Source organism: Nannobrachium achirus, assembly GCF_963921795.1.
Source record: "Nannobrachium achirus genome assembly, chromosome: 1".
NCBI classification, from domain to species: Eukaryota; Metazoa; Chordata; class Actinopteri; order Myctophiformes; family Myctophidae; genus Nannobrachium; species Nannobrachium achirus.
Genome location: NC_137810.1, coordinates 34,783,167 through 34,795,477, shown reverse-complemented (window position 1 = coordinate 34,795,477; position 12,311 = coordinate 34,783,167). Strand labels below are relative to the sequence as shown.

Below are 12,311 nucleotides of genomic sequence, written 5' to 3'. Positions count from 1 at the left end.
GATTAGCTGAGGCTCTCAGCTGTCACTTAGCGCTGCTAGAGTTAACGCTGCAAGCGGGCGGCCCCTGAGTGAGTGACAGACACACGTGACACCAGCAGCGGATTCTGGTCCGTCAGTGAGTACAGCGCTGAACGGGAGACGCCAAGATGGCTGCGAGCAATTATTATGGCTTTACACATGGTGCCGGTCCGCAGTACAGGTAATTCACTTGATACGTGCGGGTTCATTTGTGTGTCAGCGTGCTTTGCGTTTCACATTCGCCGTTATCAGTCTCGTTAGCGCCCACACACACACGCACCGCGGTCTTGATGCGGATTCACTGCGTGTCCGTGCAGTGGAGGAGCTCGCTAGCTAGTTCTGCGCCTAGCTTTAGCATGCGATCCTGCGGGCCAGCGGTCGCAGATCAGATGCATTTGGCATGAAGCGGCGAGCCTAAAGAAAATGGTCACACTTGGGTTAGAAAGTCAGAGCAGCTGCAGCAGCAGCAGCCAGGACCGCTGTGTGTTCAGGATACTTGCGTTATGAAGGCATAACGAGCCCCAAGCTACAGTAGCTAAGGTTGCTGGCAGCAGTGGCAGCCTGGCTGGCACTGACAGTTGCACACTGCAGTTTTTAATGGCTTGTGTGTATCTGGTTGGATTTTTGCAGTGGTGTTACTTAACTCACATTTGTTACTGAAGTCAAAGTATCAATACTGCAATGTAGAAATACTCTGTTACAAGTTAAAGTCCAGATTTCAACACTTGCTTGAGTAAAAGTACACACGTATTGTTGGTATCAAAATGTACTTAAAGTACCAAAAGTAGAAAGTACTTATTATGCAGAATGTTCCGTTTCACATAATAGCAGATCTAATAGCCTACAGACGAATTGTGAGCTTGTAGATTGGCTATTTTCAAATGGCTGAAACGTAGGGCTGAAGTGGTTAATGTACATGTTTTTGTAATAATAATAAAATCTACAAAGTAACGAGTAACAAAAGTTCTCAAATTATTGTAGTAAAAAAAAAAGTACAATATTTACCTCTGAGATGCAGTGGAAATACTCAAGTGAAATACAAATAACTCAAATTTGTACTTGAGTAGTAAGTAAATTTACTTAGTTACTTTCCACCACAGAATTTTTGGTCAACATCACATTCCTATTTTGTTTTTAAGTGTGTGTGTGTGTGTGTGTGTGTGTGTGTGTGTGTGTGTGTGTGTGTGTGTGTGTGTGTGTGTGTGTGTGTGTGTGTGTGTGTGTGTGTGTGTGTGTGTGTCGAACACAGCAGTGTCGTAACTCGTAAACAACTGTTGTAATATTTGTCTTTTTATTTTGTGTTTGTTTATTTATTTGGAGGCAAGGAGCCCTTTCTACTTCTAGTCAAATGACAGGCTGGGAAATACCAGCCAAACCTTGGGTGTTTTACTTCAGTCCCAAACTTATAGGCTGATTGACTTGTAAGGAGTGTCTGGTTAATTACTGTATTTAGCAGCCACCGTCGAGTGGACAAAAATATGTCCTGCCTAATTTTGAAAACGAAGTTTGATTGATATTGCTATTCTGAACCATTGGCACGCATACATGACATCTGGTCTCCACATTAATGAGTTCTGACTTGACTCAAAGTTTTACCTTGTTAAGCTACTTAACTGCGCACACTATCTCATGATTCAAGTATAAATTAAGGACTTTGGTATCCACATTGATACCAAATTTAAAGATAAGGAAGTATGCCCAAGTACTATTTGTGCAATTATGTACATGTACTTCTGTGTGTGTGTGTGTGTGTGTGTGTGTGTGTGTGTGTGTGTGTGTGTGTGTGTGTGTGTGTGTGTGTGTGTGTGTGTGTGTGTGTGAGAGAGAGAAATAGATCTACAGTAGTACCGGTAGTTTAGAGATGGGCAGTGGAGAGAAAGGTGTTTGTGTGTGAGAGAGGGGTGTAGGGCCGTCACTATTACAAATTGAAGTTGCCAATTCATTTGTCACTCAAATAATTACGATTTAATTCGTTTAATTACATTTTCTGTTTTTTTTAGGCTAATGGGCTTCATAATCACACATTAGCAAATAAATAACTTAAATATTCAAACAAATTACTGACACATTTTATTTTATACTTTAAAAAAAAATGCGGAAATGGCTGATCTACGACTACAAGCTGTGACATGTTGTGAGATAGTAGATCTGCTTTTTCTGCTGTGTTTGAAAATGTATGATAATGTTTCAACATGGAAATTATTATTTATAAACAAATAATTGCGATTATCTGGAATAATTGCGATTAGTCGATTATGTAATAATTGTGACAGGCCTTGAGGCAGGGTGAGAGAAAGAGGAGGAATGGCATTCTCTTACCGATGAAAAAGATGCAGCATTGCAACCTGTGCCCAAATTATTGTACTCTTTGCCAACTTAAACCCTAGTTGATCAAGGTCCACCTCACCAGGGGTCTAGACTTGGTCCGCTTCTTTTTTCCCTCTGCACCAAATCTCTTTGCCGGAAAAGATGTACAGGCTACAGAGCTTGTAGATCTGTACCAAATGAGCGCCCCTAGAACAGGGACACTTAAGGATCATGTGGTTATAGCTCTTGCCCTGATAACATTGCTGCCATTATCTGTGGTGACCCAGACCAACCACTCCCCGTAAAAACGTCCATGAATTTAACGCGTCTTTAAGCAATCGTCTCGCCTGTATGATCTAGTTTGTCTGCAAGCATGTACTTCTCAGCTCACAATCTTCGACATAGTGCCCAGTGAGGCTCAAATAGAGTTGCATTTGTATGACTACTAGACCACGGGATGGTCATCAAGTGAAGTGGTTTACACTACAGCTGACTTTTTCAACCGAGCTGAGCCGAGCGGGGTCACGGCTCACTTCATTGTACTTGATAATGTGTTTTATCTGAACAGATTTGTGGTGTTGCCTGTTTTCACTGCAACAGCTTTCACATTCATAGAAGACATACAGTTGTTACAGACAATGATTGTTTGTTCAATGTGCTGTATCTGTATCATTTAGCCTGTAACCAAACCATTTGCAATTGGTTACAGGCAAACCGCTGGTATTTAACATGTCCTCTTTTCGGAACAAATGTATTTAATCTAGCCTCAGGATATATAGCCCAGCAGCATTAAGCAAGCCTAACAGGACAGCTTGTTAATCAGCTTTGTTACTTGCGCAAGCAGAGCGCACAAGTACTGTAATCGGCTGGGTTTCTATGTTTATATGTACTAGCCCTTACCCGTTCAAAGATATGAGCTCCAAAATGATGTGCAGTGTGTGGGTTATGGGATGTGCACTGTGCACACAGTATATGAGGGATGGAAACTGGTAACTTTAACTGGTGCTTGCATGATGTAGGAGCATCAATGTAAGAAACCCGTTTCGTTTAATGGCTACAGAGATACTGTCCCCCCCCCCCCCCCCAGCCCGCCCGCCCACCCGCCTGCACACACACCCGCCTGCCTGCACACACACACACACACACACACACACACAGAGCTGGTTAAACATTTTGCCTCATGCTAGATGCAGAATAGATGTGCCTCATGCTAGATGCAGAATAGATAGTAGATACACCATAAAAATGCTAATATACAGCATATGATTTGTGAAAGTGACAAACGGGCTTCACAGTTATGTCAGGTGTGTTCATATGCTAATGGTGATGCGATTTCAGATCAATTGCTCCAGCCACTGAGGAGAAACGCTGTTACAGACAGAGACTCACTCACTCACTCACTCACTCACTCAGACATTCGCAAAATTATAGTATAGATGTATGTCAGTGTATCCTCTTTTTAAAGACCGTAGCCCAATCAGGGACCAGCAATCAGGAAACGTCATTGCCAGATGGCACGCTCTGCTTGCACACAAGTAGGCCTACTTGTGCGTGAAGCTTAAAGGCCTCTCCATACTTTGACCGAAACCGCTGTTTTCGGTCAAAAGGTCCTTTTCTACCATAAAATTATATCCCTCGGGACTTCTGAAAAGCATTGGACCGAACGAGAGTTCGGAAATTTGCACGTCGGAAAACACAACTCACCGAACATTTCGGTCGAAGTATGGAGAGGCCTTAAACCCATTCAGGCCGGGTACACATTTTAGTGTATGGGAGGAGCTTACAGTACATGTACAGTATGATGCAACATATTTGTTTTTGTTGGCTAAATTCTGATTTAGGCCTAACTATAGGTTAGGCCTAAATGGGTTAAGTTGGCACCTCGACAGAGTGCAGTGCTTGTTAACACTGTTTATACTTATAGATCTTGTTTTGTTTGTCTGCCTGCATAGTTATCTAAGAGGTTTCCTATTTTTGTGCAGTGCTCCTGTAAGGAGCCAACCGCTCCTACATCTGGCTTTGTCCAGAGAAAAGGGTCACCCAGGGTCACATTGGCCAAGCTTTGCAGGATGCTTAAATTAACTCATAAATACCACCACTCACTTCACAGGGTGTGATTTATTTATTTATTTTTTGCTACTTTTCATCCTGGGTCCAGTATCATATTCATAGATGAAATAGTGTCATTCTTACAACCCTGCTTGAATACCGTACTACTAGTTTGTCATGTCCCTATTTTGCTGCATCCATCATGCATTTTTGCCCTTTCCTGTCCTTGTCTATCTTGACACCAAATGCTCTACTGCTGACAGCATCAGGTACAGGATGTCAGTGCCAGTGACTGCTATTGGTTTGCTTCCCCCCCAAAAATCTAATATTATTGCTTATTTGCTTCCATAAATACACAAGGTTGTCTTCTTGGCATTATTAGCAAAGTCTGCTGAGAATAACTTTTTCTTTTCTTATTTCAGTAAGTAGGTCAGTGTGTACTGGACGGTGCCTTCTGACTTCACTGCCCAATATAATGTCTGAAATGTTTTGGCCAATACACCATTTGTACCTGTGGTATTAGTTGAGCCTCTGTTGGTGCTTCGTTATGAGAAACACATTGTTTGTATAGCGAGCCCCTCAAGTAGTCAGTCTCTGACGTAAGGAGCTTAATAATGGACTCTGAGTGCATCTGGCAGAACGTTAATTAGAGGGGAACTCCTGATATTTAACGAGACACGGAACACATTGCGAAGTGTTATGTAATTTTTTTTCACATGTCCCAATGATCCCATCAAATCACAGCAATGTTCCCCTTAGTATACATGTTTAGGCATACTGTCAGTGAGTGGAGATGCCTGGATTCATAGCTAACCTCAACCAGCTTAACGCACTGAAGTTCCTGCTGTGAAGGCTACTTCTGAGCAGGCTTTTTCACAGCAGGATTTTAGAATAGGACACAATCAATCTTTAAACACAATCTGAATCAATAGCTTATTTCCAAACGAAACATTTCTATTGAAGGCAATTGCATACACATACCAGCTAGTTCAGTGGTTCCCAAACGTCTTAGCTTGTGACCCAAAAGAGAAATGTCTGGCCCTGTTACAGATGTTGTCCAAAAATCATGCAGATCGGTACACAGTATCTCTGTAGCCATTAAACGAAACGGGTATTTCTTACATTGATGCTCCTACATATTATCATGCAAGCACCAGTTAAAGTTACTTTCCATCCCTCATATACTGTGTGCACAGTGCACACCCCATAACCCACACACTGCACATCATTTCGGAGCTCATATCTTTGAACGGGTAAGGGCTAGTTAAAAACTAAATATAGGAAACCAAAAATCAAGGAACCAATAAAATTGTGTCTGCGACCCACAATTGGGTCCCAACTCCAACCCAATGTTTGGGAAACAGTGAGCTAGTTAATTAAGCATTGCTTCTCTCTCTCCTCTCTTCCCGCTCATTTCCTTCACTCTTCCTCACCCGTTCCTTCCAACAGTGCCCAGCCTCCCCCATCCTACAGCCACCCCTCCACGGCCAGCTACAGTGTGCAGCAGGCCCCAGCTGTGGCTCACGCTGTGACTGCTTCCTACGCCCCAGCCCCGGTTCAGGCTGCCCGCCCAGTGGCCTCTGCTGCTTACCCTGCCTATCAGAGCCACCAGGCACCCCCGGACTATGGCTACAGGCAGCCAGACCCCCCAGCTCCCCCGCAGCCCACCACCACCCCACAGACGTATACTCAGGTATACTCAGACATGGTCAGTCTGACTTCACTTTGCTTGTGATACTGTTTGTAAATGCTCATGGCACATTTTTACAATGTACAATTGCAACTGTACATTAATTGAAGAATTGCAGCAAGTATACACCTAACTAGGCCTGGTCGGTATCAACATTTTGTTATCGTGGTTTTCATCTCCCCATTACTAATGGTATTGCAGTAATTACCGCACCCCCGTATCTATTCATTCGGCTATAAGCCAAAATATTCCTGCTCAAAATTCGCCGTTCCACAGTCCTATAAGCCCGAGTTATACTTCCCCGAACAGGACAGGGGGTCTCACTTCGAAAGTAACAGATCTACAAGCTTGTTAGCTAGATTGGCCGTTTTAAAACTCGCTTGTTCTCAATAAAAAATAGCCCCGCTCCGCTCGCATGCTCTGTATAGCCTACATATTATTTTGGGGGGGGATAATTTTTTTTTTTTTAACCACGGTTGGGAACCTGAAACTGCGGTACGGCGGTTAACGTGCCCAGCCCTACACGTAACATAATTGTCTGGAGGATTTTATTACACAAAGGATATTAAAGTGGTAACAATTTATTGATGATAGACTAGATTGTGCATCTATTGATAAATACCTGGATACCAACACTTACAGGACAACTACAACTATGGACGGGCCCCAGCAGTGACTGCCTATGATAATAAACAACAGTACTACCAGACCAGTATAGCCCCAGCCCAGAGGACAGCCACAGACAACTACTACCAGACTGGTAAGTCCATCTGCATATATTCTGTCAGTCATCATTGCGTTTCAGATAACCTGCAGCTGGGGTCTGTTCCTGTTTCAATTACAGTTGAGTTATTTGCAGTACTTTGGTTTGCAGAGGAGTCATTTGCCAGACAGTCACCACATTCTTTGTATTGTTTGTTTCACACTTTCCAAGTATATAAGTGTAACGTGATATGCTAGGGAATGTGTCTGGTGTCCAAATGCTGGTGTACGGTGGATTAGATAGCATGACTGCCTTGCCCGTAGTTCTCTTGACAAGCTGTCCCCAGGGGATGTGATTCAGTGATTCGAGAATCAAATATCTGTCTCTCCCCTCCCTCTCTGCCTCAGTGTCATTTTTGACAGCAAGTGTTGATTTAGTTTAGTCATCGTCTTTTGAATAAAATGTCATTTAGTTTTAATCATATTTTAGTGACCTGGAAAGTTTTAGTCTAACTAGTCGACTAAATCTACAGTTGATTTTGTTTTCAAAAATGTATTATGGCAGCCCTTGATGCCAGATTTTACACTTGGTTACATGCTGAGAATAGCCTATCTGCTACGACGTGTTGTTAGCTTGTAGATCTGCTATATTCAGAGCGCAACACCCGAGCACAACCAAACATAAAATTACTTCATCATAGCTTAGTATTTTTATTTAGTTTTCGTCAGTGGAAAAGGGTTTGTCGTCATAGTTTTAGTAGATGAAATTAACACAGCTGTGCCTTTCCCTTCCTTTCTGCACTTCTCTTCCATTCCCATTCGTCTCTCTCTCTCTCAGTAGGAGTAAAGAGTGGCTACACTCCAGCCTCCTCCACGGTGTACAGCCAGCCCCCTCCTCCACAGAGGCAGGTGACGGCCTTGAAGCCCCTGACTCCAGCCTGCTCCAGCTATAACATCTACCCAGTGTCCACAAGCGTGCAGCAGTCTCCCTCGCCCATATCCTCCTACACACCCACGCCTTCTGCCACCTCCTACTCTGGTGAGAGAGATCAAGGATTTTTTAGAGGGAAGAAACACCGTCATTTTCGATATCTCGCAATTCCAAACGACGGATTCGTTGCACCATGGGTGCTAAACTGCAGCCGGAAGTTCGGTAGAATGCACTGGAGTCAGTGGAAGCTGTGAAGCAGCTCATGAATAATAACTATTTCTAAACAATTGAGACCTTTTATAACATACTCAGCTCAGGAAAATAAAAGAAGGCATGTCACCTTTTTTTCTGCTGTGTTGATTTTTGATGTGTGCACTGTCATTTTATAGCGGTATCTAAAGAGCACAAAGTATGTTTCTAAATGTGCCAAGTATCGCAAGACTATCCAATCCACTGTTTCCTGTCTGGGAACCAAATCTCGCGATACTTCTGAGACAGAAACAATTATTATTTACTGTTATTATTTCATTATGTACTGTACACATCGAAAAGCAAGTGATTGTAAAAATACCTGTGATATGTTTTCTTTTATATTCCTGAACAGATTTTATGACAAAGGTCTCAGTCGTTCATAAATAGTGTTTGTTCATGAGCTGATCTAGCCGGGCTCCATTCACTATCACGTATTTCATCGCACTTCCAGTGCGAGTTTTGGAACCCATGGTGAGCGTCATGGCCAGTCCTGGCGGTCACGTGTTTCCCTTCCTTCTAAACGAACTTCCTTGAGAGAGATGAGGAACTGCAGTAGATTGTCCAAACGTCAAGTTTAGCTCAATTCCACATGTAGTACGGCCATTATGTCAGAAGTGTTTTTTTCCTTACCAATATACAGGATCTGGTAACGGGAGGAGCAGGAAGAGCATGCACACACCTGGTTTGCGTGGTATAGGAAAGTGCATGTTACCAAGTGAGTGCTTCTAATGACTGATGTTTAGTTGAATTCGGTCCACATAACACTAGGAACTTCATGCTGACTAGAATATTATATTGTAATGTTGCTCTCTGTAATGTTGCCCTGGCAAGACATACACTCACCATTTTGTGCATCATTTTGAGTGTGTTCGTAAATTAACTCTGTGGGAACGCTTTTGAGTGTTCTTGCTTGCCATTATGGAATTCAGAGCATTCACTGCATTCCTGATGGAAAGATTCAGAACGCTGTGCTCTGGGAGCACTCAAAGCGCACACCAGATACTCCAGCTGAAGAGACTCTTTGTCCGAGCATCAAAATGTGATGGGTATGGGGAATGGTGATGGGTATGGTGAATGGTGATGTGATGGGTATGGTGAATGGTGTGTAAAGTAGGTATTGTTATCAGCTATTTGCAAAAACAAAAATATTCATATACACCATAAGAAGTAGACAACCCTTAAGTTGTTTTCAGAATGTGCATTGTTGGCAAACACAACTTGGGCTTGAGTCTGTTTGCCATTTTTACACACTGGTTAATGCAGTATGTCTTTCTGGGGGGAAAAATATATATTTTATATATATATATATATATATTCCACAGCAGAGTGTACAATACAAATTAAAACTATATCTCTGCTTCAGTAGGTCGGAATTTGATTCGTTTTTTGATGGCGTGTGCATCCGATCCTTTGCCCAGTTGATAGGTTAGTTTGCATGATCCGGCATGTGGGGCGCGCACGCGCCCATGTTGTTTTCGGCCATCTGCTTCCACTATATTTCTTGGAATTATGAGCGCACAGCCATTATTTGGGTTGGCTGGGAATGTGTAAAACCACCATTCTGCCTTTAACAGTTATTATTTTTTATTTTATACTTTTACGTAAACAAATAATGAGTAATAGGTAATATATTACTGTTTTTCATTAACTTGCACAAAGGACTTCCCAATGCAACTACATCAAAATATGGAGTGTGTTGTCTAACTCAATGTGTCATCGTGGCATCAGGTGCAAATAAATCAGTTTGCTCCATATACGGGCACAAAAGGGGGCATGCCCCTATATGGGCATATACTGATGACATCAGCAATCTCCATATATAGACATAAAAGGGACAAGAACTGACTGATACAGAGATCCAGTTGTTCATCCAGTTCTGACTGCTATGCCCGTATATGGTCATGTGCATATATGGGACCTTGCATCCTCTTTCCTTGCTTTCTTCAAAAAAGTGGAAACGATGAGTGAAAGAGTGTGTTTAATTGGACAAAGAGATATTGAGTGACTGACAGCCTGGTGCTTCTTTACCAGTGTTGTGACGCGTTAAAAAGTAACTAGTTAATGTAACGTCGTTCTTTTTGTCAGTAACTAATGCATTATTTTCTTAAATTCAGTAACTCAGTTACCGTTACAACATGGTGCGTTACTCCGTTATTTTGCGTTATTGTATGCAGCTAGAGCTGAGCGTAGTCCTGAATCTTCCCGTGTCACTCACATACAGAGTGCAGACCGAAACCCACCGCTGCCAGACAGAGACGTGCTGTGATCAGACGCGACTACAGATCATAGCCCCCACTAGGTACAATATGGTGGAATGCGATCACTTATAGTAGGACTTTTCCCGTCCGCTGCGTGCAGTGGACAGCTGTGCGTTATTGATGAGATGACTGACAACATCTTGTAATTCCATGCTTCTGCTCTTTATTAGTTTAGTTTAGGAACCACTGGTATAGAACACATTGCTTAGCAGAGTTCAGTGCAATGCATGTCAAGTGATGAAAATGAAGGCTACTGTATAAGGTCATTAAAGGGAGCCCAACTAAAAAGCTAATTTTCACAGTAACTCATTACTTTTCGGTGTAAGTAATCAGTAAAGTAACTGAGTTACTTTTGAAATGAAGTAACTAGTAACGGTAACTAGTTACTGTTTTTCAGTAACTAACACAAAACTGTTCTTTACACATTCAACTCCTGTCAAATCCCTTTTAATACATGACAAGGAATGTCAGTTGGCATTAGAATTCATGCTCCTTGCTCAGTCTACTAATTATAGACTTTATGGATTAACACTTGAAATTCAAGTACTGTTTGCATATCTTGAACATGTCTGTTTTTGCAACGTGTTCAATTTGACATAAGTAAGTAAGCCTGAGTCTGTCTCCTGTTTCTGTAGCGTGAGGCAGCTTGATGTACTAGTACACCCCCTGGGGTCCCGAACCCTGACATCCCAGTCTCAGGGCAGACACTGGCCACAACTCTCTCTCTCTCTCTAATGGCAACTTTGCCAATTTGTAACCTGATTCCTAATGTTGGATTGCGAAGAGCACTTCTAGAAATCCTAACATCTTAAAGTGTGTGTGTGTGTGTGTGTGTGTGTGTGTGTGTGTGTGTGTGTGTGTGTGTGTGTGTGTGTGTGTGTGTGTGTGTGTGTGTGTGTGTGTGTGTGTGTGTGTGTGTGTGTGTGTGTGTGTGTGTGTGTGTGTGTGTGTGTGTGTGTGTGTGTGTGAGACTTTTTCAAGGGAGATGGAACATTTCTGCTTGCCTACTACTACTTGAAACAAAGCATTTTACATAGGCTAGCAGCTAGTAGGCCTCACCTAAATGGGTGAAGTTGTCCTTTCTCTGCCTTTCTGTCCTTCCAGTTGCCCTGGATCACTCTTTTACTATCCTCTCACTTTCAGGCATCAGCTACTCCAGTTACGACTCAAGTGGCTACACCTCCACTTCCACCCCCTCATATTACCAGCAGACACAGGCTACAGTCTCCCAGCCCCAGCCTCCTCCCCAGCAGACCCAGCCCTCCATCCAGCCAGCCCCCAAACAACAGCTGACCAGCTCTTCCTGGAGCAATGCAGGCAGCAACATGGTGACAACCCCGGCTGTAAACACCTACAAGAAGCCAATGTTCCATCAGAGCAAGTTGCAGAAACCCAAAGGGCCTCCCAAGCAGCCACAACTCCATTACTGTGACATCTGTAAGATTAGCTGTGCTGGCCCTCAGGTGAGCGTGTACAACAATGCATTGTGAAAATCGAACTTCTTTATGATAGGGATGTTAATCGACGCATTATTTACGAATCGACGCGTCGCGGCCGAAAATCGACGCGTCGATCGACTTTTTTCACTTTTTTTTTTGTTTTCGCTAAGCAGCAGCTGAGAGGAGACTCAGGAGAGCACAACACAACGGGGCATTACTTTAAGCAACACAACTTATGCAGCTGCACCCATCAGAACTTGCATCAAAGCCCTAATAATACTTATAATTGCTCTTCCTTGCGTTAGCACAGAGTCTGTTCTCTAGAGACTAGAAGCGGAGTGACAATTTAAAGTCCATGGAACGTAGTGGTAGCGCTCTGGCTGGCTGGCACCCCAGGCTAGTGTATCAATGTGGAGGAGCTTTGGTCTGCCTCGATCTCTCCCTCCCCACCGCATCCACGGGTGTCGCATTAACGACGATGTATTTTGTGTTGTTTTATTGTCAATCTTGACAAAATCACTGCACACGAGGCGACGCTGCCATTAACAAGCGAGCTTTCGTGTCAAGCATGCATGCACACAGGCACGTAAACAAAACACATCCAGTCAGCGCGGTGAGCGCGCACTGCTATGACGCGTGCACACCAGCAGTGTTTCTCAACCTGT

General features: G+C 43.1%; 1 protein-coding gene across 6 annotated transcripts in view; it reads left to right on the top strand.

Moving 5' to 3' along the window:
* Positions 1-62: 62 nt before the first annotated feature.
* The window catches only part of zfr2 (zinc finger RNA binding protein 2), a gene marked incomplete at its 5' end in the record, with an annotated part of 34,020 nt that continues 21,771 nt past the window's right edge, over positions 63-12,311 (top strand). For 2 of the 6 annotated variants that reach the window (XM_080734724.1, XM_080734721.1), the window contains 5 exons: positions 63-199; positions 5,824-6,067; positions 6,707-6,824; positions 7,605-7,805; positions 11,351-11,670. In XM_080734724.1, the coding sequence (XP_080590850.1) occupies positions 147-199; positions 5,824-6,067; positions 6,707-6,824; positions 7,605-7,805; positions 11,351-11,670 (936 nt within the window). Of the gene's footprint in view, positions 200-5,823; positions 6,083-6,706; positions 6,825-7,604; positions 7,806-11,350; positions 11,671-12,311 lie in introns of all 6 variants that reach the window. The other 4 variants (XM_080734722.1, XM_080734719.1, XM_080734720.1 and 1 more) reach the window with 3 other exon arrangements.